Genomic DNA, 25,111 nt, shown 5'->3' with positions numbered 1-25,111 from the left:
TAATGATCTGATCCTTATTTTTTACCACTAGCCTAAGGGTCATACAATAAGTAGTTTAGCTGTGGATTCATTTTTATTTGTAACAGATTATTGTTTTACAAGTGAAATGTAACAGTATGTTTGGATACTTTATCCAAAGAAGAAGAAGAAGAAGAAGAAGATTCTGCAGTGATATTCTTAAGGGGCAAAGGTTACTATTTTGGAAGATAGCTTTAAGAAAGATTTAATAGCTATATAGAAGCAGTAAGTAACTTAAGACTGGAGGTAATGTTAATTTTTCAAAGCTTTCAAAAGGAATTTGAAGTAATATTGTTGATGATTAAGCTAATGGTAAGAAATTGATTTTATTTGACTCATTTCTGTGTGTTAGGCATGGTAGTAATTAAGCATTTTTAAAGTATTATTTTATGAATGAAAAAGACATTGCCATTCCAATTTTTTTCTTCTTTTTTTTTTTCTAAAGAGAGAGAGTGAGAGAGAGAGAAAATTTTTTAATATTTATTTTTAGTTTTCGGTGGACACAACATCTTTATTTTATTTTTATGTGGTACTGAGGATCGAACCCAGTGACCCACGCATGCCAGGCAAGCGTGGTACCACTTGAGCCACATCCCCAGCCCCATTCCAATCTTAAAGATTAGTAAACTGAAGATTAAAAAAAAAAATCAAACATAATTTCCCTGACTTTATTCTACTAATAAGTGGAGGAGACAGGATTTGAAAGCCCACAGTCTGATGATACCTAAGCCCTAGCATCAGTCTCTGTTTCAGAACTACATGTTTACTGCTTCAGATCCATTTAGCAATTGAGCTTGTATCCCTATCCTTTATTTGCTTCTGATTTCACTTACAACCATCAGGAATATACCTTAAGAAGTCCTTGGATATCAATTGTAGCATCTGTTATCTTCAAGAACACCTGAGATTTATTCCTACACGTGTATATAATTTAATTCTAGATATATAATAGAGATTTATTAATATTTATTGAAGTTGAGGGACATTCCACCTCATCACACCAGTGTTTTCTGACTTGCAGGTGTTAAATGCACAAAGAGCAGGATACAAAGCAGCGATAGTCCACAATGTTGATTCTGATGACCTCATTAGCATGGGATCCAACGACAGTAAGTACAGGTATCACTTTTCTTCTCTCCTGTTTGACAGAGCATTCAAAGCTAAAAAGTAACTGGATTTTCCTTCTCTAATTTTTTGTTTAAACATCAAAGTTTCTTCTCTATCATAATTCCCAGTTCTAGCCCTCTTCAGATAATCTTATTCACAATAGAAGTGGAATTTACTTGTTCTTGTCTGAGTGTGTTAAATTTTTTTAAGCCTGAGTTTTTAATCTATTGGTGTTTTGTTGAAAACTGAAGGAAAACTGAAGCCTTAAATAGAGATTAAAATGTTCAGTTAAGAATGCTATAGGAAATTTTTTGTGATTTATTTGTAGATTCACAACATTAAATTTTAGAATACACAGATACTATAAGTATCTCCTAATTTGGTGGAAGTTCAGAGCCCCATAAATGTACTTTCTTATTAGTTGTCATTCTTGACTTTACATTGTATGTTTATGTTTTTCATTTGAAATGGGAATATCTTTTCTTAGCCTTGGTGGACCTTGGCTTATAGGGAAAATGAGCCAACTTCAGTTACAATGGCTTTATTCAGATGGTGATTTTTAAGCTGCAGGCTTCACTTAGTGTAGTTTCTGTAAAACAGAACACTGTAGGTTTTATCAAAACCTAATTGCTACTAAGATGTCACTGCCAACATTCATGATTAGAAGATCTTTGTTTCTCCTTTTTCAGTACATAGCTCTCATATCTCTTGCTACTAAATTCCATCAATTTGTCTGTATAAAGTAGAACTTGGAGCAAAGTGTGGCCACAAAGCCATGACCTAGTGGTGCATCAGAACATACTTAGGATTCTAAATAACCGTGTTCTCAGCAGTACATATTTTATATTCTTTTGACCCACACATCTTTTTATCTCTTATGTAGTGCTTTTTTGGTTGTGTCATTGGTCATTGTCCTTCTTACCCCTAACATGGTGAGGTAAAATTATAATATCTAAAATTTAATGAGCTCCTTAGTTGATTTCTTTATATTTTAAATTATCATTTTAATCTTCTAGGTAATTAATCTTTATGATTGTAGAATAAATGAAGAATCCTAAGCTTTTCTAGCATTTAGGAACAGATCAATAACCACTGTGTTACAGGACTTACTAGATGAAGGGAGTTTACTTATCAAATGACTACTGTTGCTACTACAGAGTCTACTAAGTAAAATTTATTTTAACTGATACACAAAACCATAAAATTTGTATATATCAATTGAATACCTTGTAATGTCCAATACAGGTATGTTGCATATGTTTAATGGGTTAAACATTTGTCTTCTCAAACATTTATTCATTCTTTGTAGTGAAAAGTTTCAAAATCAGCCACCTTTCTGTACAAGAGCACCACAGAGCTTCTTGCTCCTGAGTAACTCAGTACTTTGATCACATTTTCCCCATACACTGTCCCATTCTCTGATAGCCCAGCTGTTCTGAGATGAACTTTGTGGATTGCATGTGTGAGTGGGATCATGGGATACCATCCTTCTGTGCCTGGGTTACGTCACTTAGCACAGTGACTCCACTTCCATCCGTGTTGCCACAAACGGTAGGGTTTCATTTGTGCCATGTTGTCCATTCCTCAGTTGATGGATGCTTAGGTTGTACCTATTGCAAATAGAGCTGCAGTGAACGTGGCGTGCAGATGTCTCTTCAAGGTGCCGATTTCTTTTCCTTTGGGCCGATGCCCAGTAGTGGGACTGCTGGGTCAGATGGTAGTCCTGTCTTAACTTTTCGAGGAAGCTCCATGCTGTTTTCCACAGTGACAGTGCTAATGTACATTCCCTCCAGCAGTGTGCAAGGTGCCTGTTCTCCACATCTTCGCCAGCACTGGCTGTCTTTAGTTTGTTTGGTGTTTGCCTCTCTTACTAGGGTGAGTTGATATCTTTTACTAGGGTGACTTTGATTTGCCTTTCCCCAGTAATTAGTCATGTTGAGCCTTTTTCGTGTGTGAGTTGGCCATTTTTATGTCTTCTTTTGAAAAATGTGCATTTAGATCTATTGCCCATTTTTCAGAATTAGGATGTATTTTGTTGTTAAATTTTTGATATTCTTTATATATTTGGGATATCAACTATTTGTCAGTTGTATAGTTTGCAAATATTTTCTCCCATTCTGTAGGTTGTATCTTCACTCTGTTGAGTTTCCTTCACTGTACAGAATGTACTGCAGACTTGACACACTCCTTTAGACGCCTCCCTTAAAAATATCATCTCAGTTGATACATCATAGGTCAGTAACTTTGCCATCTATGTACATTATGGAAAAGTGACACACATATTCTGGCCAGATTCAAATTCCAGCTTCGCTCAAATTAGCTGTATAACTCTAAGCATGTTACCCACTCTTTGTGTATTTGCTAAAGGCCTGAGCCCAGCTTTTGTTAGCCCTCTAGATCTTCTCAAGGGCTCAATATTTTCTAGGTTGAACAACTGATTATTTGTGGCCTGTTTGCTCTTTCGGCGTATATTCAATAAAAATTGTGCAAGCTGCAAGTGTCAATTCCCTTTAGAAACTGTTTTGTGTTTGTAATACCATAAAACCTTTTGGTTACAATCGTCATTTCCTAAGGAGGATGTGCTAAATATTAAAAGTAGCAGGTAACTATATCATCCTGCTGTTGCCATGGAAATGTTCCAATTAATTTATTTCAAACTAACGTATTTCAAAAATTGCTCTGGATTTTGGTTCTTTGTTGCCTGGGTTGCTTTTTTGTGATTTTTTTTTGTTCACTCTCTCTATGTTTGTATGTGTGTGTGTGTGTGGGGGGGTGGGTGTTTAAACATTTCGTATATCCAAAGACAAGTGTTGTGAAGATCTTTACCATTTTCAACTTTGCTGTTTCTTGGTAGAGGAAAGAAAGTATGGATGTATTAGAAGGAACCCGACTGTACTCCTTTTCAGGACTTAGTCCCTACCTACAAGGAGTATTGGTGTTTTTCTGAGTTAAGATTCTAATGTCTGGAAACAAAAGGAAGTTTTTAGTAAAAGCTCCTTTTGCCACATATCATGCAAAAAATACACTCACTTTTATATCATCCACATGTAAATGGGTTGAGTCAATGAGCTGGTAGCATTCTTTATCTTCAGGAGGCAGCATGTATGGGAAGAACAACTTCAGGACCAGGACGTGGATTTGTTCCAGGGGAGTCAGTAGCTGGACAGCCATTACTGCCATCTGTAAAAGTGCAGATCCTCATAGTTCTGTCTGACCTGGATTGTGGAGACCATGTGAGAGAAGGTGTGCAGAGAACCCAGGCTGTGGTGGAGAGGGAGGAGCCAGGAGGAGCTGTCCAAGTGCAGGCTGTGTGGGTTCCCAGCTGTGCAACCAGGGCAGGTTATCAGTAGCTCTAGGTTTGCTCTTTCTCCTTTTTATCTTGCTTTCTTCCTTCCGCAAATATTTTTTGATAGTTTGCTTTGCATCAAGCACTGTTTTAAGTACTATAATGGCAGCAAAAGGTACAAGGCCCTGCTTTGTACCTTTCATTGAGGCAGCAGAGTGCAGATGTTACAAGTACTTTGGGAAACTGCCTGCCAGGGTTGAATCCAGCTTAGCTACCTATGGCTCTGTGACCTAGTATTTGTGTACACATTATCCCACATCTCTGTGTCTCGGTTTTCTCATTTGTGAAGTGGGGATGGTGATGATAGTTACCTTGTTGATCTGCTGTGAGGTTACCTGGTTTAGTCATCATTTAGTGCTTGTTTAGTTATCATTGCATTCTAGAGTGGGATAGAAGAAATGAAATTGTGATGAAATAGAAGTGCTATTATGTCAAGAAGTAATAAGTTCTGTGAAGAAAAATCTCTCGGGTAAGGGGATGTGAGTGGCAGGGAGAAGGAAGGGTGGGTATTTTAGATAGGGTGTCAGAGGCTTCTTACAAGACACTGAGATTTGAGCATAAGTCTAAAGTGGGAGGTTGCATCCTGTAGATCTCTAAGGAGTGTTCTAGGAAGAGGGAGCCCCCTGTGCAAGGCTCTGAAACAAGACATGCTTGGAGCTTCCCAAGGTGTTCCAGTGGCAGAGTGGGAAAGGGGGACGGAGGCCTTCAGTGACATGGGAACCAGAGGCTGTGTCATGCTGAAACTTGTAGTCATGCTCAATGCTCAGTAGGTTGGTTTTTTTTTTGTTTGTTTGTTTTTTTAAGAGAGAGAGAAAGAGAGAATTTTTTAATATTCATTTTTTTAGTTTTCGGTGGACATAACATCTTTATTTTATTTTAATGTTGTGCTGAGGATCGAACCCAGCGCCCCATGTATGCCAGGCGAGTGCGCTACCGCTTGAGCCACATCCCCAGCCCCTCAGTAGGTTTTAAACAGAGTTTAAACATACTTAGAAGGATTGCTTTGGCTGTGCTGTGGAGAGTAGACTGGAAGTGACAGGTGGCAGGAGCACAAGAGGCAGAGCCTTGAGGTAGCCCGTGCAGCAGCCGGGTGAAGAGTGCAGGTGTCTGGCAGTCAGACTGTGAGAAGCAGGAGAATTCTGGGTCTGTTTTGAAGTTGACAGAATTTGATGTCTGGAGCCAAGGACAGGGAAGTGTCAAGGATAGCCTGAGAAACACAGGCCATGCCATTTACAGAGGTGACTGAGGGAAAAGGGACACTCAGGGCTCTGTCTGAGACACCTGTTAGTTGATCAGGTGGAGACACCAGACAGACAGCTAGATACAGGAGTCTGGAGGGGTTGGAGCTGGCCGTTCAGGTTACAGTTGATCTATGATATGATAGCACTTTTGGCAGTATGTGTTTCACAGAGTTGTTTTATGTATGAAAAATATTCAGTGATTTTTAAATTTTTTTTTTATGAACTAGAACATTTTCTGTGTTCAATAAATCAATGAATAAATAATGCTATGGTCTCCAAGGCGCTTTTCTCTTTCTTCATCTTTGTCTTCTCCTAACATGACAGTCTCTACATCTCTTTAGATACCATAATTCAGAAGTTGTGTTATTTTCAGTCATTATAGGTTGATACTTACAAGCCCAAAGTTTCTATTTGAGTTTGTCAGAGTATCTTCATGAAAGAACAAAACATTTATAAAGGTACATAATTCCAAGTTTTAATTGTCAAATAAAATAAATTTTGAGGGCTGGGGATGTGGCTCAAGCGGTAGCACGCTTGCCTGGCGTGCGTGCGGCCCGGGTTCGATCCTCAGCACCACGTACAAACAAAGATGTTGTGTCTGCCAAAAACTAAAAAATAAATATTAAAATTCTCAAAAAAAAAAAAAATTTGAACTGATACATGGTAGAGTAAAATTTATTTTACTTGACAATTAAAACTTGGAATTATATACCTTTATAAATGATATATGATAGAGAAAAATTTCCTAGCAAGATAGAAAATATTTTCCTAAAATATAGATGGTCCTGGGATAGTACCTCTGCTGCTATTTAAAACCATGAGGTAGGTGCATGTTCACATATGACAGGTTATCTGACGAGTATCACTGAGTGGGAAGAAAGCTCTTACTTTTTTCTATTTTTTATACCATTAATAAAGCAATTTATTCGTTCTGTTGATATAAAAATAGTGATTAAGTATTCCTTGATAGCCATTTGGATTCCTGCCTTCCTTGGAATTACATGCTTGATGTGCTTGTGTGTGTGTGTGTGTGTATGTGTATGTGTGTATGTGTGTGGGGGAGGGTAAGAATGTGTGGGAATGAACATGTATGTGTGAGTAAAATAATAGGGAAGTGAAAAAAGTACTCTGATGGATACCAGGATTTTAAAAATTTATAACGAGCACACACACACACACACATACACACACACACAAACAGGTCAGTGGTTGCTGAAGTCAGGGGAAAGAATTGACTGTAAAAAGGGCTGAGGGAATTTGGGGAGCTGATGATCGTTCTGTACCTTAGTTGTGGTTAAATAATTAAATGTTATTGTCATAACTCAGAACTGTTGGTTACTTCTGGTAAAATATGCACCAAAGAGGGAAGTGTTGTGGTTGTGTTTTTCTTGTTTTCTCCCACACTTTTTAAGTGGATAATGAATATGCATTGTTTTTTAAAATTAGAAGAAAGTTATTTTGAAAATGAATAGCAAAAGAAAACAAATGGCCTTTCTCTAAGGCCAAGTCCATTAAATTAACTCACAGCTAATAATAGTCAGTCTCTTCTGTTGGTAACAGTAAGATTGTTTTTCTTTCTGTTCCTGAGTAATGGGTAATTTTGGACAAAATTCTTTTTTTTGGGTGGCATTTGGTTTTGGTTTTGAACATAGTTGTAAGAATCAGATGTCTTGAGATTCCAGTCTAAACAGAGATTTACTGTGAACTCCCGGCTTAGGAGGAAGTAGAGGCTCACCCAGCCCTTGCATCCCTCACTCTGTGTCCAGCCTGCCAGCCTTTGGCTCTGAACCGCCAGGGTGTATGGTGCTGGGGGCTGTGGTGGAGCATTCCTACTCTCACCTTGTACCTCTTCTGGAAATGGGTATGTAAAAGAAAACTTTTCTCTTCTTTACTTAGGAATTAAATTATTTCTTCCTCATGTTTCTTCTCTATCAGTTCGAGTTATATCTAAAGTGGAATAAATCAAATAGAAATATTAAAGATAAAACATTGTGTCTCCCAGCAGCTTGGGAGGCTGAGGCAGGAGGATCATGAATTCAAAGTGAGGCGCTAAGCAACTCAGTGAGACCCTGTCTCTAAATAAAATACAGAATAGGGCTGAGGATGTGGCTCAGTGGTGGAGAGCCCCTGAGTTCAATCCCAGATATGCCCCTCCCCCCCAAAAAATTATGTGTCAGTCTTCTGGGGCTATTAATAGAATTAAGTGAGGAAGCAAAATACTTGTTTTTTAATTGTAAATGTACCATATTTCTAAACCACTTGGATAATGAGGGGAAATTTACAGAGTGGAAAATCAAACATAGACAGTTAAGTTGGTTATAATTGTTTCCAGTTTCATTTGCTGCTATTATGAGGAAAGTTAAGTTGATTGTGTACTAAGAATGGGTTTTTACCAATCATTTTATTGTTCTTATATACAGTTGATGTGTTAAAGAAAATTGACATTCCATCTGTATTTATTGGTGAATCATCAGCCAGTTCCCTGAAAGATGAATTCACATATGAAAAAGGGTAAGTAGTGAATATCAAAAATAATTATAATCATAAAACTTAAAATTCTTCTCCTCCTTCTTTTTCTTCTCTCTCTTTCTCTGTGTATTTTTCCTGGTGCTGGTGATTGAACCTGGGATACTTTACCACTGAGCTACACCCCCAGCGCTTTATTTATTTTGTGACAGGCTGGCCTTGAACTTGCAATCCTCCTTCCCCAACCTCCCAAGTCTCTGGGATTATAGACTGTGCCACCGCACCTGGCTAAATTCTTCCTTATTTAGGGTGGAATTATATAATGTTCATTGTAATCAAGATTATGTTTTAGTATGAACTCTGTTGGCTGAATTTTCTCTCTTTAAGTCATGATTTTAAGACTGAATTGTACTGTTTCTTCTGTGTATGATTATATATTAAAGTATATTCATGCTAGAGAGTTGGTAATGTTGGCACCAATGTTGCTAACAAGATATATGTGTGTATGTGTGTGTGTGTGTGTGTGTGTGTGTATGTTTGTATGTATGTATGTATGTATGTTATATGATTATAAAAGGGGATAGATTGGCTTACATCACCAGAAGCTGGATGGTTCTAAGGTGGCTATTTGTGAGCTGCAGAGCTGGGGGAACAAGTAGCTACTCAGTCCAAGAAGCTGGAGCCTCAGAACACCAGGTATCCTTGATGCCACCCCAGTGCAGGCCTGAAGGCTCGGAATCTTCCTGGAGAGTCACTGGGAGAGTCTTCTTTGGAAGAGTGAAGGAGCTGGTGTCTGATGTTCCTAGGCAATGACAGCAGCAATCAAGAACCTGCTCAAGAAGAACAGAGCTTGCATCTGCTGCTGCTTCCTTATTCTTCCAACTTGTATTCCATCCAAGCCTCAACCTATTGCATGGTTATGTCCACACTTAGGAAGGGTCTCCAGTTCATTCCTAGGAACACCCTCATTGAGACCACCAGAAGCCTCTTAATCTCCAGCATATCTTAATCCAATCAAGTTGAAAATGCAGATTAGCCATCACATGTATCTTAAAGAGTCTTTTTGTTTCTGATTATAAAATCATACCTTTTACATTAAAAAGTAATACATACATGCTGGTAAAATCTGCAAAACTTCAGAAATGGAAAATATTTGAAATAAAGTTCCCCATGATGCTGTTCAACAGCAGCTATTACAAGCTTTTAGTTTTCCTTTGTTTGATTACTCATGGTAATTAATGATAATGTGCTCATAAAATGGAACCATACAATACATAATATTTGTACTTTATTTAGTTGATATTCTTTTTATGTTGAGACAAGTCCACAAGACCTTTTATCCCATCTCTTGGAGGGAATATATTGAGGGATTGGAAAATTTTTGGATTTTTAAAAGTTTAATCTTCCAAATAGGACTTGAGGCAACACCTGTAATTGAACAAGTTAATGTAACTGCAGTGGATTTATCTTTTCCTGTCAGTTCATTGCAAGTTGACTAGAAAATTGCAAACATCTAAATAAACATCTAGATAAACACAGGGTATTGAACGTAAGCAAATATTATATTTTAATGCTTTTTAGACTTGTGCATATCTGTGTGCCCTTTCCAACTGTCTGTCCACCTGTGTTTCTAACCTTTTATCCATTCTCTTGTTTTCCCGTAACAAAGCTAGGGGAAAATATATTAATATATTTAATATTTAATACATAGATGTAATTGTATGTATTGATGTACTTTTTTGCAGTGCTGAATATATGTGTTTCTAAAAGATACAATAAATCCTGAAGGGATACTATTGCTTCTAATTTAAATTTAGGACTTCAAAATTTACTTCATTTATTTTAAATCTGTTTTATTTTTCTAAGTTTAAAGACACAAACATAATAATTATTATTAGTTTTAATTACACAATATAGACAGAGTCAGGAAAATAGTATCAGTACTATTGCCAACATTTTTTTGGGTGTGGGTACCAGGGATTGAACTGAAGAGCACTTGACCACTGAGCCACATCCCCAGCCCTATTTTGTACTTTATTCAGAGACAGGGTCTCACTGAGTTGCTTAGGGCCTTGCTTTTGCTGAGGATGGCTTTGAACTTTCGATCCTCCTGCCTAATTCCTCCCAGGCTGCTGGGATTATAGGCGTGCGCCTTTGTGCCCAGTTTATTGCCAACATTTTTAAAAGCAATTCTTCCCCTGCTTAGAGTATATCATAGTAGATATTAAAGTTAAATTATTTGCTGTAAAGACGTGGAATACTCTTCTCTATGTTGTTGTTTACAATTGGAAATACAAGTCTGTTTGATTCATTCCTTTCAGAGTATGGAGAGTGCTCCTCCTCTTGCTAATCACAATTTTTTATTGTTAAGTATAAAGTCAAAACAATAAAAATAAAGTATATTCAAATAAGTCCAGGTTGTATTCTATTCTTGTCCATCTTGTATTCTATTCTTGTCCATCTTGATCTGATCCTTGCCTTATAATAGTAACATTTTTTTTCAAAAAGATCATTTATTATTTAATTCACTAAATTAAAGAATCATAGGCAAATTATATACCTTTTCTCCCTTATCTTAAGCTCTGAGTGATGAACTGAACTCCTCTTCCTGCGTTTGGCTTAACAGTGTACCCAGGAGATCATACCAGAGTAGACATATACTCGTCACACCTTCTTACAGCTGCATAGAACTCTATTCTTTGATTATGTTGGTTCACTTAACCAGTCCCCTGCTGTTGGACATTTGAATTGTTCACATCTTTTGCTGTTGTACTGGTGCTTTAGTGAGTAATCTTGTAGAGAAGTCCTTTAGTGTTTTTGTCGGTATACTTCTGGAATAGATTCCTGTAAGTGGTGTTGCAGTTCAGAGGTTAAATGTATGTACTCTTTCCTGGCTATTGTCTTAATTCCTTTCACAAGGGTTGTGTCAGTTAATGTGTGATAGTACCTGCTTTCCCACAGCCTCACCAACAAATTTTGTTGTCAGATTTTTGAATTTTTGCTAATCTGATAGGAGAGTAATGGCATCTTGCTGTAGTGTTAATGTGTATTTCTCTTATTACGAACAAATTCAAGCATATTTTTCTTATGCTTAGCTATTTGCATTTTCTATTAACTCTTTAACCCATTTTTTTCCCTGTTAGGTTGTTGGTCATTTTCTTTGTTTAAGTATGTTAGAAATTTGTGATATGCTTCAAAAAATTTTTTGTGTTTTGACATTTTCATTTTATTTATGAGTTGGTTTTTAAAAATGTAATCACTTAGCATGATGTTTTCAAGGTTCATCATTTCATTGTATGAATTGGTATTTTATTTCTTTTTTTGTTTGTTTGTTTCTGAATGATATTCCCTTATATGGATATGCCACATTATATTTATTAGTTGATGGACATTTAGCTTGTTTCCAAAATATTTTGGCTATTATGAATAATGTGAGCATTTACATATAAGTTTTTACATGTATGTGTGTTTCCATTTCTCTTGGGTGTATATTTAGAGTGGAATTGCTGTTTACATAGTAACTTTATGTCTGATATTTTGGGCAATTGCTAGACTCTTTTCCAAAGGGCCTGCACCATTTTATAACCCCACCAGCCAAATGTGGAGGTTCTAATTTCTCCCAAAGAAATTTAGTAACCAACTTTTCTAGGTCTAGAAAAAACTGATATTTTTATCATTATTACTATACTTATAAATTAATTTAGGGAAAATTGAAATTTTTAGGATGCTAAGTTTCCTTTTTCAAGGATGTGATGTATCTTTCCTTCTATTTATTCAATTAGTAATCTTGAGTTTGTTTTTGGTGGTTTTTTTTTTAGTCCAAAATCTATATGAGAAACACATTCCTTGTGAAATTTATGGCTAGGTATTGTATTGTTTGCTATCATAAGTAGGGTCTTCTCTTTGTTTACATCTGCCACTTGTTTTTTTATTTGTACGTGTGAAAGCTCTTTTTATGTGTTGATATAATTATATGCAATTGGACTGGATTCTCTTATTGTTGTGAAGTTTCCCATTACAAATAGAAATAGTCTTATCTTTTGCTTTGTAATTTTTATACTTCTAATTGTTCTCTCTTATCCAATTGCCTTGGTAATAACTTCAGCATCACATAAATAATAGTGGAGATAGTGGCCATCTTCCTCTTGTGTCTCACTTTTGTGAGAATTCTTATTTATTCTTTAAGATTCTTTTTATAATATTAAGAAAGCATGTATCAGTTCCTGTTGTGTTGCATTTTATTCTTTTTAGCAGTTTTCCAGTCTTTTAACTACTGTTAAAAAACAGCAGTCCAGGACTGGGTTTGAGGTCCAGAGGTAAATCACTCACCTAGCATGCCTGAAGCACTAGGTTTATCCTTAGCCCCACATAAAATAAAATAACGATATTGTTATAGGTGGACACCTATAACTGAAAAATAAATACTATGCTAAAAAAACCACAGCAGCCCAATAGTCCTTTATTCAGATCAATATTAATTCACTTACCCTGTAAAGCCACGAGATAAGCCTGGCTTATCATCCTGACTTCCATCACTTCTTAACCTGTTGCCTTCAACAAAAATTTATCATCTCTGGGCCTTAGCTTCCCTCCTCTTTAAACATGGGAACAACAATAATAGAATTTATATATACAGCATTTAAATTCTTTGAAGAATATCTAGTATGTAGTAAATTCTTCATAGGTGTTCCTTCTACAAGTAAATAACGTGCACTAAACAGAGTGCTGGGAGATTTTTGACCATACATTATGTGTAGTTGTACAAGCTGCTTCTTTAGCAAAAGTACCTGCACATTACTAAGGATAAATTGTTGAAAATTTCACTGTAACAACTGTCACATGGCCCTCCCCAAAAGATAGTTATTGGTCTTTTTAGTTAACTGCCAATCTGATAAGAAAACGCATTGATGACATTAATACTTATTTATTCATAGGGAACCTTTTTGCAAACTGGTGTCCTTTGTGTACTTTGGTCTTTTAAAACTTTAATTCTACAAGCATTTTGTAAATTTGTACCTACAAAGGTAAATAACTAGGTGGTATACAGTTTTCAGCGTTGCAGGTGGGGAAGGAGTGTCATTGTTCATAGTTGTAGGATATGGGGGGTCACTTGGTAGCTCTCAGAAAGTCAGTCTTTTTTTTTTTTAATTTGTTTTAATTAGTTACACATGACAATACAATTACCTTGACATATCATACATTTGAATCAGATGGGATATAATTTCTCATTTTTCTGAGTATACAGGTTGCAGAATCATATTGGTCATGCAGTCTTAATGGACTCGCTTTCTCTTCTGAAAATGTGGCGTGGGAGGAAAAAACTTGCACTTCCCTCCGCCTTCAGCTTTCTGTCTTCTCAAGGCTGTGCTTTTTTTTCTGTCCCATCCCTATCCCTGGGCATAGAGACTGTGTCATCGTCAGTATTCAGTAAATGTGGGTGAAATTAAACTGTAGGGAACATAGGATGTTGGGTGAGGCAGCTGCCAGCTTTGTTTGAAAGGGGCAGCAGGTTCGAGATGGCAGTCAGCTGAGGCAGTGGTGGTGTGTGACCTGAGCACGGCTTGTCGCCTAGAATGTTGGTCTGTAGGCCCTAAGCTGGGTTGTACTTGTAAATCCACTGCAGCTTGGTGTTTTGGGTGGCAGGGGTTGGGTGTCAGAACAGACAAGGCAAGGCCTCCTGTGAACAGCCCGGTGGGGAGATACTGTTAAGAAGCTTAGGCCGCAGCACTGGTTTGAAGTGAACCTGGGAACACATGGAGAGGAAAATAAGGCCTTATTTCCTGGGTCACCTGGGACTCCGCTTCAGTAATGACTATCAGCTGCAGAGCTCATGGGGTATGCTATCCTCAGGAGTGGGTGGAGGCGGGTGCTAAGGTACTTACTAAAGCTATTTTAATACCTCCTTTTTCAAACACAGATTAGTCTGGGACCAGGACAGGGTGACTCTGCAGGCTCCACTGTGGGCGACCTGAGTACAGGAGGAAACAAACAGGGCCAGGGCACGGACGTGCTGTTGTTGCCCTCTGCCCTGTGTCCTCACCGCCACCATTAGCCATCCTCAAGGGATAAAAAAAGCAGTATCCTGCACGTGTGCTCAGCTCTCGATTCAAGGAGTCCCCCTTTATCATCATGGGCCATTTAAAATCGTCACGTTGTACCTTCACAGCAAACTAAAATGACTTGAAATACAGCAGGCAAGCATTAATAAAGTATGTAGAATGTCAGGTTTCATTTGATTTCATTTTTATAGTTACAAGCACACAGGAAGTCTCTACTGAAGTGGTTTGATTTCTCGTTCACTGGGACTGTTCTTTCAGTTTATTTCGTACCTAGCAGCTCGTTTATTTCTGAGCAACCCTGGGGCTTGTTTTATGGGACAGTGTTTATTTATCTTGTATAAACTTCATGTGTCTTAGGAGGTAAAAAACATAAAGAAGAAAAAAAAACAGAATATAAGAGGTGTAAGTGTTCTACTGCTAAAATATGAAGAAGCTACAGTCACTTAAATTGAGGCTGGGCATCAGACTAGTTTCCAAATCCCAGCGATGTTAATTTATAGCATGTAGGTGGGGTGAAGTGAGGAGGCTACAGAGGATTAGCATGTCATAGAAAGGCCCTTTGTATTTAGAAGTGATACCATTGGCTCATGGCAGTCTCAGAGAGTTTGTACCAAGAACAGGGACATTATTTACAGAGCTGGCCTCCTGCTGGAAGAGATACTATCAAATAGATAAGCTCAGGCCTGCTACACTGTACCTCTTTAACACTGACTGATTAAAGCTACCACCAAAAAAAAAATAAAGAAAAAAAAATGCATGTGAAATCCTTTGTTATCCTCATTCTGGTGGAAAGTGACTGAAGTTAAAAAAACAAATAAAGGAAAAAAGAAAACAAAACCCCACTTGTATTCAAGCAATCTTGGCAATTTGGGGAAGGTGCTTAAATTTTGGAGGAAAATTCTTGGTATTTGTTTGTTTTTGATGAAGTTCAATGGAACTCCTTGAATGTAAGTGTAATAAATAATAGCATAAATGGAAGTAGTTTGCTTTCATGATTTGTTTCTTAAGAACAGTAGAATCCTAAGTACCTCTTCCATCATGGGGGAAGGAATCCACCTGCTTTTATCTACCTTTATACCGTGAATTATTTTACCCTGAACCCTTGTATTATAAGTACCTGGCTTTATTACCTTAAAAAACAAAACAAAACACCCAGCAGTGAGTAGTGCATTAGCATTGCTTGTACCATCCTAGCCTGGTGCCAGTGGACCCATGCAGTAGCTACTAGTCGCATTGCTGCACATCACACAGACCCTTCCCTAGACTAAGAGATTTTTATGCAAAGTTTAGATGCCATGTAAAAATTGCTCATGTAACAAATAGTGTGACTATTCTCATCACAATTTTTATTCCATGGGTCCCTGTCAGTTTTTCTTTTCTTTTTTTTTTATTAGTTGTTCAAAACATTACATAGCTCTTTATATCATATTTCATACATTTGATTCAAGTGGGTTATGAACTCCCATTTTTCTAATAGTAATGTCACAATAGCTATTAACATGGTTGATAACCAAAGGGAGTAAGGTACGTAGCAGCCCTTACCTTCCACTTCCATGGCATACACATTTCTATGGTTTTTTTTTTCAGTTAAGTAGTGGAGAATAGAGTGGAGATGGCGATTCTTGTCAATTTCTTTTCTCACAGATGACAGGCACAGTGACGGTATCTGTGGGACCCAGGGCAACAGGTGCAAAGGAAATGTGTCTGGAGGAAGCAGTAATGTCTCTGTTTTCTACAGAAGGAAGTGATAAGCAGTAGTTTGGTTGAGGTGGGGGTTCTTGTTGACTTACTTCCTAAGGTACTACCATTGGTTTTTATGCTGATGATACATATAAAATATTACTTTTGCGTGGGCAATGAGATTGAGTAAGTAACATCTCTCCAGGACAGATATAGAAGCATTGATTGACTGATTTTATTTACCCAGTCCAGAACCTTCTTTTAAATATATAGGCAAATTATTTTGAAAAATATGGAAAGTAGATATAAAAAACATCTCTTAAATTATTGGGAATTCTTTATTAGAAAATGAGATGGACTGTAGCTCAGTGGTAGAGCCTCTAATGTATGAGGCACTGACTTCGATCCTCAGCACCACATAAAAAATAAATAAAGATATTGTGTCCATCTACAACTAAAAAAAAATTAATGAAAAAAAAAGAAAGAAAGAAAATGAGATGTGTAGCCAGGTGCCATGGCACACGCCTATCACCAACTTGGGAGGCTGAGGCAGGAGATAGCAAATTTGAGGCCAGCGTCAGCAACTCAGTGAGACTATGTCTCAAAAATAATAAGGATGGGGGATGTAGCCCAGTGATAAAGCACCCTGGGTTCAGTCCTAGAAGAAAATAGAAGATGTGTGTAGTGGATTAAATTATAATGTCTATGTGTCTTTTAAAAAATATTCTTACTTGATTTTGTTTAACCTCATAATTTGACAGTGCTTCCTCATAATCAGTGATTGTTCTTTGCTTTCTTCCAGGGGCCACATTATCCTGGTTCCAGAATTCAGCCTTCCTCTGGAATACTATTTAATCCCCTTCCTCATCATAGTGGGCATCTGTCTCATCTTGATAGTCATATTCATGGTAGGTGAACTAACTTAATAATTGTAAAATGTGGTACGAATACATCTAAAGCACATAGCGTTGGATGAGAGAAGCCTTACACTAAAGAGTAACTCCTACTACATGAGCCCCTGTGTACACAGTTCTGGAACACAGAGAGAACCCAGTGAAGACATCAGAACAGCGGCTGCCTGCGGGGATGGGGCCAGGGTGTGCTGAGGAGAGCGTCAGGGACTTTCAGGGGGGAGGGTCATGTTCTGTGTCTTGATAGAGATTTGGGTGGCACAGATGGGTGGCATTTGTCTGGATCCACCCACTCGAATCCTTAGCTTGTGCATTTCATTGTATGTAAATTTTCAAAAGAAAATGACGGAACTGTAAAAAAAAAACGTACTTAACGCTTAAGTAATGATGTATATGCTATAGTACTGGGGGAAGTATACTGTTGTCTGCAACTTACTTTGAAATGTATTGTAAAAAATTAAGAGGACTAAGGTAGGACATACCGATGGGGCGATAGAGGAACAGACGTGGTAAAGTGTAGCAAGACGTGCTAGGTACTGGGTGTCAGGTGTTCGTGATCAGATTCTTCACTTCCATTCATTTGAGAACTGTTGTGTTAAAATATAAAGGAAGCCTGAGGCTGGAGGAAAGCGGGGGCACATTGCTTCTCCAAAAGTAGGTCTGCACACTATCCTCCCCCACGGGGGGCTGCACAGGATGCCCTGCCTCTGTCCTCCTCACCCCCCTGGGTGTGCAGTGGAACTTCTGAGAGGCCGAGGGGGTGACACAGCACAGGAAGACAGCAGATGAGAATCTCTCTGTATTCTCTTCCCACGTGGTCAAAGAAATTCGCAAAAATATAAAGCAATACTACCCTTCTAAATTTTTTCTTATTTTTCATAAAGAATATTTATATTAACATCCAGTGAGTTTATTATCATATTGAAGTTATAGATTAAGTTAGAGATCAAATGCCATCTTTGAAATGTCTAATTTCCCTATGATATTGGGGTATTTTTTTCATTTATTTAGGTCCTTCACATCCATTAGTTTAGTTATTTTTTCCTGTAAATCTTTTGTCTTTTGTTAGACTTATTACATAAATGGTTTTTTGCTTATTACAAAAGATATTTTTGAATTTGCATTTCTAATTAGTTATTACTAGGATATAAGAACATTATTAGGTTTTTAAAATTAACTTTTGATTTTGAAATGTTAGGTTTACAGAAAGTTTCAAACAAGAGAATTCTATACATTGCTCATCTAGCTTCCCTCATTGTTGATATTCTACATTATTTGTCAAAACTAAGAAACTCACGTTGGTACATTTCTATTAACCAACTCCGTCCTTTGTTTGGATTCCACCAGCGTTTTCACTAATGTGCTGCTTCTGTTCCAGGACCCGGCCTGGTGTTCCACACAGTGTTTGTCACATCTCCCTGTGTCCTCTGACTGGCAGTTCTCAGTTTGTCCTTGTTTTTCATGTACTTGATTGTCTTTGAAGACTGTGATTAGACTGGGTTAAGTTTTTCAAAAGGAGTCTCAGCACAGAGGTGAAAGGTGTTATCTTAACCCTGGGTCAGTGGGTTCACGATATCCAGGTAACAGTCCTGACAACGTGACCCTTCATGTTGGATAAGGTAGCATTTGCCAAGTTTCTCCATTGTAAAGTCAATATTTTTCTTCTGCTCTCCCTTTCTTTAGAAATGAGGCACCACATCTAGCCTACTATAAGGGTGGGAGCAGGAATTGAGCACCACCTCTTGGAGGAGGAAGTATCTGATATGTTATTTGACATACTTCTGTAAGGAAGACTTTTTTCCTTTTAGCATTCGTTCATTCATTCCATCATTTATATTAGTATGCATCCAGACATATTTATTTTATGCTTTGTTATAATCTAGTACTACCTTATTTTTCTTGTTAAATGTGTTTGAGTTCTATATTCCTTTGACTTGACTCCCATCCTTTTGTTTTTTCAACCTTTTTTTATTAGTGCATCATAGTCATATATGACAGTGGGGTTCACTTTGACATTATCATGAATGCCCATGACATAAGTTACTCCATGTCAATCCCCAGAACTGCTCTCTTCCCTCTCCTCCTCCCTTCCCCTGACCTATTGGTCTTACTGTCATTAATTAAAAATCAATTTTTTTTTGTACCAGGGATTGAACTCAGGAATGCTTAACCACCAAGCCACTCCCCAGGCCTTTTTAATAGTTTATCGCTGAGCTCCTCAGGGCTTTGCTAAGTTGCTGAGGCTGGATTTGAACTTAGGATTCTCCTGCGTCTGCCTTCTGAGTTGCTGGCATTATAGGCATGTGCCACTGCGCCTGGCTTATTAATTTATTTTTAATTGGTACATGATAGTTATGTATAGCGGTTGAATCTCTTGTGATATGTTCACACCTGCACTGTATAGCATGGTGGTCCTCCCCTTTCTTGTCTCTGCTGCCACACACTTCCTCCCTTCTTCTATTCCAGTCTTCTCCCTTCTACGTGTTGGGCTCATCTTATGTTTTTCTTGTCCTAGTCCTAAAATCAGCAATTTTTCCTAGAAGGAAAATTCCTTTTACCAGAGTGCTGTAATGAGAAACCAAGATTTCAACATTGTACATCTTTGATTTTTATATATTAGTCTTATATTTACAAACTTGCTGGATTCTCCTGTTTGGGTAATTTGCTGATTTTCTTGGGTTTTCAATGTAAAAGCAAGGAAGTATAGAAAATTAGAAAATCAAACAATAAACAAAAATGCCACTGGTAAATTAGGTGTAGAAGTAGGATTATAGACTAAAAACTTAAAATAAGCATTATGAAATAGTGACATTAGAAGACTTCCCTGGAAAGTCAGGAAGAGGAAATGGATAAATGTTTGCTACTTAACATTTTGCTATATTATTTTGGTAAAACCAGGAAAAAAAGCAGTGTATTAAAAATAAAGAAACCAGATTTTTATTTGCTTATTTAACAGGTATTAGATTATATATCTTTCCTCTATCACGAGGTCATTGTTTTTCTCTTTTACTCTGTTCATTTGTTGGCTGTTGTGAATCTGCTTTTAAAATTTAAACATCTGGATATTCTGAGGATAAATTCTATTTGATTATGTTGTGTTAAGTTTTTCTTTATATTTTTGGATTATGTGGATTTCTGATACAGATCAATCTTATATTTGGACATAGATGCAAAAATTTCATAATATTGGCAATCTGAATATCCAGGTAAGAAAAATCTTTAGTTTTATGGAGGCAGACAATCAAAACTTAAACAATCCTGTGAGTAGTATTGGTGGGACTATAAGATGGAACATATACCTATAGAAAACAGTATAGCAGTTCTTCAGAAATTAAACATAAAATGATCATATGATCTGGCAATTACACTTCTGCGTATGTTATCCAAAAAGAATTGAGAGCAAGGACTTGAGCATAGATTTGTATATCCATGTTCATAGCAGCATCTTTGCCAGTAGCCAGGGTGGAAGCAACCTAAGTGTCTGTTAACAGATGAATAGATAAACAAAATGTAGTGCAAAGATACAGTAAACTATTAGCAACGACGGACGGGAATTCTGACACATGCAGTAGTGTGTGTGAAACTTGAAGGCATTATGCTAATTAGTTAGTGGGTCACAAGAAGACAAGGACTGCATGATTCCCCTTGTATGAGGTGGTCTAGTTGACAGAAGCAGAAAGCAGTAGGTACTGGGCACCAGGGGTAGGAAAGAATGGGGAGTTACCGCACAATGGGCAGAGGTTCCATTTTGCAGGGTGGAGAGTTGTGTGGGTGGGTGGTGGTGATGGTAAAGCAGCAGTGTGAACAACAAAAGTGGGTAAGACACTGCAGTATGTGTATTTCACCATAATTTCAAAAAAACACAAAAATACACAATCAGAATTATTCTAGCTCTGTAAAACTAAGGCTCTCTTTATTCTCTTTTCTGAAAGTTTTTTTAAAATATATAATTTGGATCATCTTTTTTTGTGGCGGTTGACTTTTTGGTGAAGGTTGCCTATAGAATCATCTAAATTTAGTGACCTTTCATAGTTACATGGATGTTCAGATATTTTTCTGCTCCTTATCAAATTGCATTTCTAAGAAATTATTTTTAAATACAGTGGGACAGTATGATTTATAATATTCATAGACTCATAATTTTAAGAGAGATTCTACCTTGTGTGGCATGAGTTCTCTGTTTCAGAGCCTCTGTGCTTGGCACTGTGTTGACAGAAGTTTATTGTTTTATTAGTCTTTCAGAGAGGTAGATATCACTAAGTGTTTACCCAAACTTAATTAGGCACTGCTCTAGGATCTGCGATTCAGTAGTGAACAAAATACCTAAAATCCCTGATATCAAGCAACTAAAATTTTAGTAGAACTTAAATTCTAAATTATTTACTTTCTTTTTTTATCTTTGTCTTGCAATTCTGCTCTTATCATTAGTATCTTCTTTCTTCCACTTAATTTAGTTATATTCATTTTCTAGCCTATTCATCTGAATGCTTACTAATATTTTCTTTCATACTAGAAATGTGCATGTGTTATAACTTTATATTTAATAATAGCTTTAGTTGCATCCCATAACTTTTGATAAGGAATATTTTATTCTCATTTGATTTAAATTTTAAAGGTTTATTGTTATATTTTCTTACCTCTCTTGATATTTGCATCCATGTGAGGCAGAGCTCAATTACTGCAACTTCTAGCCTTCCTCTGCCCTTTTACCCATTCTGTCTTGGGGGAGAGGAAGTGTCCCCTATCTGTGTGGAACCTGGGAAGAGTAAATTGGACAGACTTTGCTCAGCTCCACCTTCTTCCTTGGGGACTAGCCTTTCATTGGGGTGCAGGTGCTCATTCAGATCCTCCAGGGTTGTTCTGCAGTTCTGGAGCAGGATGTTGGCAAGGCCATCTGAGTGCTTAGGACAGCTCAATTCTGTGGCTCAGTTGAAAGTTGTTTCTCTCTCCAGAGAGTTAATTACTTCACCTCCCCCTGTCTAATAGTATGTGGTCTTATTTCTTATGTTTATAATATAGGTGGTAAATGAGCACACCAAAGATACAGGCCCCACGAGAAACTTAGTTATCTGTTATGATCTGTTCTAGGACTCTGAATTATTTAGTAAAATTCTAAACTTCTAAAATACATATATTTTATTGTCTTCTTTTCCTGTTAATTTCTACTTCAATTGAATTGTCTTCAGAAAATATTGTATATTATAGATTCTTTGGTTATTTTCAGACACCTGCTTTGTACCATAGTTTTGTGGTTAAATTTTCAAAATACTACTCATGTACAAAAATATCAGTGGAATGCAGAGTTATATGTTCATTGGTTCAAATTTGTGGATTTGTTTAATTTTTAAAAGAATTCTAACAGCTTTATTAAGATACAATTTACACAACATAAATGAGTTCAGTTTTTCCCCCTTATATCAACACTTGCATAATCAGTCTTTTAAAGTTTGGTTATCCTGCTAGCATACCTGCTAGAGGGTGGTATGTGTGCCTGTTAGTAGTACTGAGTTGTCATTTCTGGTTTTTATTTTCCTGTTGACTAATGATGTTGGGGATCTCTTTAAGTGCTCATTTGCCATATGTGTATCTTCTGTGGTTCAGTAGCAATTACAATTTTTTTTTCAGGTGGGTGACTTAAAAAATTGAGTATTGAAAGTTTTTTTATATATTCTGGGTACAAATTCCTTATCATGTGTGAAATTAGGAAACGTTTTTTTCCCAGTCTGTGGAGTCTTTTATCTTTTAACTCTCTTTGGAGGACAGAAGTTCTTAACTTTTGATATAGTCATATTTGTCACCTTTTTCCTTTATAGGTGGTGTTTTGTACTTGGTTCTGGTCCTGTGGACTTCCCTTTCATTCTTGAAACCCTAACAGTGTTTTGTATATTTTGTCTTAGATTTCTGAAAATGTGTAGTAGAAGTATTTAATATCATGTATGTAGTAGAAGTATTTAATATCATTTAATATTATGTTGCTAGAACTAAAAGTGTGATAACTATTATGTGTTTGAAAATTTTATTAGTTTGTATCTTTAAAGGAATCTCAACTTCTCATTCTTTTTGACCCATTGAAGTCTTTGTAATATGTAGTGTATTATTTATATTTTTGTAAATAAGTGGTTTTAATAAATAAAAAATTCAAAGGATAATATATAAATTAACTAATCACTTATAATTTAATGCTTTATAATATTATTGTAATTAGGATTTAAATAAATTGAGTGGTTTGTAGCAGCTATCCAGAAACTTTAAAAAAATTGTTATTTTAATAGCCATTTCTAATTGCATGTTTAATATTTGACTCATTTTTTTCCCCCCTTTTATCTTTAGATCACAAAATTTGTCCAGGACAGACATAGAGCTAGAAGAAATAGACTTCGTAAAGATCAACTTAAGAAACTTCCTGTACACAAATTCAGGAAAGGTGAGTGAACCTGTTGTCTTCTAAATCACAGCACAGTACATGATGACCACACCCTGCTATCACCTTCTGAGTCCCTGCTGCCTCTACCTGACCCTGAGCAGACAGGTAAGAACCGGGGGGCATTTGTGGGACATGGATTCTGCTATGGCACCATGGTGACACAGGTAGGGTGCACCATCTATGGGGAATGTACAGCAGTGGTGAATTGAGCAGAGTGCTTTTCATCACCACCCATTCTACCAGTTCTCTGCATGTCGGGAGTAGAGCACTTCTCTGCACCAGGGTGGCTGGCTCCTCTTCTTTGTCTCTTTTCTACCATATGCTGTTTATGTAGTGTGGTATTAACTAAAAACGCAAGTAGCTGTTAGGGCTCTACATTTTACATTATATATTTTATATCAGTATCTTCTCATTTAATTATTCCTTCCCTGTAGATGGAACAGAAGGTCTGGGAGGCGTAGAACTTTAGTGACACATAGCCAGTGTTGAGAGCTGCGGAGGGTGTTGTGGCTCCGTTCTGTGGCCAGTGTAGTGTCCCTTCTCTCTGCTTTCGTGATACAGGCACATGCTTTTTAAACCTTTTGGCTAGTACTTCCTAGACTTTTCAATTTTTTATACAAGTAAAAATGTTCTGTTTTTTTATTCAGCAGTGAGAGTGCAGGGAATGAAGGTAAAAACCAGACGGTGACATTAAAACATTTCTGCAAAGGTTTTTTTTTTTTTCCAAGTTAAAAAAATTTATTTCTTTTTAATATTTACAATTACCATTATGTTATTTAAAAATAAAGAATTTAATAAAAAAAAAAGAATACCATGTTAAAATAAACATATTGACAAATACATGTATGAAACTGTAGTGAACTATCATTTTAGAGGATGCATTTTATTCAGGCCAGAATATAATAAAGACTCGTTTTAGGAATCACTTTTTAAAGCTTGATTTTATTTGTTTATTTTTGTATTTCTTAAACCCAGAAACAAAAATTGTTTTTTTTTTTTTTTTTTTTTTTTTTTTTTTAGAAGACGATGTTAAGATTGCTCTGGGTTAAAAACATAGGCAGAGTTGGCTTTTCCTGAGTAAAATGCGGAGCCATTGTAGAATGTTGAACAAGAGAGACAGAAACTACATTAAATGTTAAAAGGATTTTCTGCTGCTTGTTAAGAATAGACTTTTAGAGGGTCAAAGGTACAAGCAGAGAGACCAGATGGGAAGTTAGGGCAGTAACCCATGTGTGACATACATGTGGGTTGAATCAGAGTGGTGGACCTAAGGGAGGAGAAGAAACCTCCAGCAATTGGATGTGTCGGGGGATGCAGCCCAGTAGGTGTGTTAATGGACTGGCTGGAGAGAAGACTGGAATGGCCCTGTGGTTTTTGTTCTGAGCAATAGGCAGAATGCACCTTCCAAGTGAGGAAGGCCCTTAAATAGAAATAGGGATGGTTAACATGTGGTAGAGCAGGTTTGGGGATGTTGGGAGCATGGGTTTTTGGACATGTGGCATTTCTGATGTCACCTAGACAGTATGAGTCATTGTGGAGCTCAAGACAGGGGACTGAACTGGAAGTATTGGCATAGAGATGAATTTAATTATGAGGCTGCTTATAATTACCAAGAGCATGAGTACAGAGAGAATGACATTGAAGACTCTGGGAAACTCCAACTTTAAGAAAAGAAATCAGCAGTGTTGATGAGGAGTGAACAGTTAGGAGAAAAATCAAAAGAGTGTGGTTTATTAGAAACCAAGTGATACACATCTATCATGGAGCAAAGAGTGAAAACTTGTGTCAGTGCTCCTGACAGAGAGGTCAGTGAGAGCCTGAGCAGTTTGACCAGAGTGGCCAGGCCAGACCTTGTTTTA

General features: G+C 37.0%; 1 protein-coding gene across 7 annotated transcripts in view; it reads left to right on the top strand.

Moving 5' to 3' along the window:
- Rnf13 (ring finger protein 13) overlaps nucleotides 1–25,111 on the top strand; it is a 114,710-nt gene that overhangs the window by 70,334 nt on the left and 19,265 nt on the right. For 6 of the 7 annotated variants that reach the window (XM_046440453.2, XM_046440454.1, XM_058578321.1 and 3 more), the window contains 4 exons: nucleotides 1,040–1,127; nucleotides 8,133–8,223; nucleotides 16,720–16,825; nucleotides 23,159–23,252. In XM_046440453.2, the coding sequence (XP_046296409.1) occupies nucleotides 1,040–1,127; nucleotides 8,133–8,223; nucleotides 16,720–16,825; nucleotides 23,159–23,252 (379 nt within the window). Of the gene's footprint in view, nucleotides 1–1,039; nucleotides 1,138–8,132; nucleotides 8,224–16,719; nucleotides 16,826–23,158; nucleotides 23,253–25,111 lie in introns of all 7 variants that reach the window. The other variant, XM_046440457.2, reaches the window with a different exon arrangement.

Source organism: Marmota monax, unplaced genomic scaffold, assembly GCF_021218885.2.
Source record: "Marmota monax isolate L192 unplaced genomic scaffold, Marmota_monax_Labrador192_F-V1.1 WCK01_AAM20220418_F8-fsc00256, whole genome shotgun sequence".
Taxonomy (NCBI): Eukaryota; Metazoa; Chordata; class Mammalia; order Rodentia; family Sciuridae; genus Marmota; species Marmota monax.
This window is presented reverse-complemented; position numbering and strand designations above follow the sequence as displayed.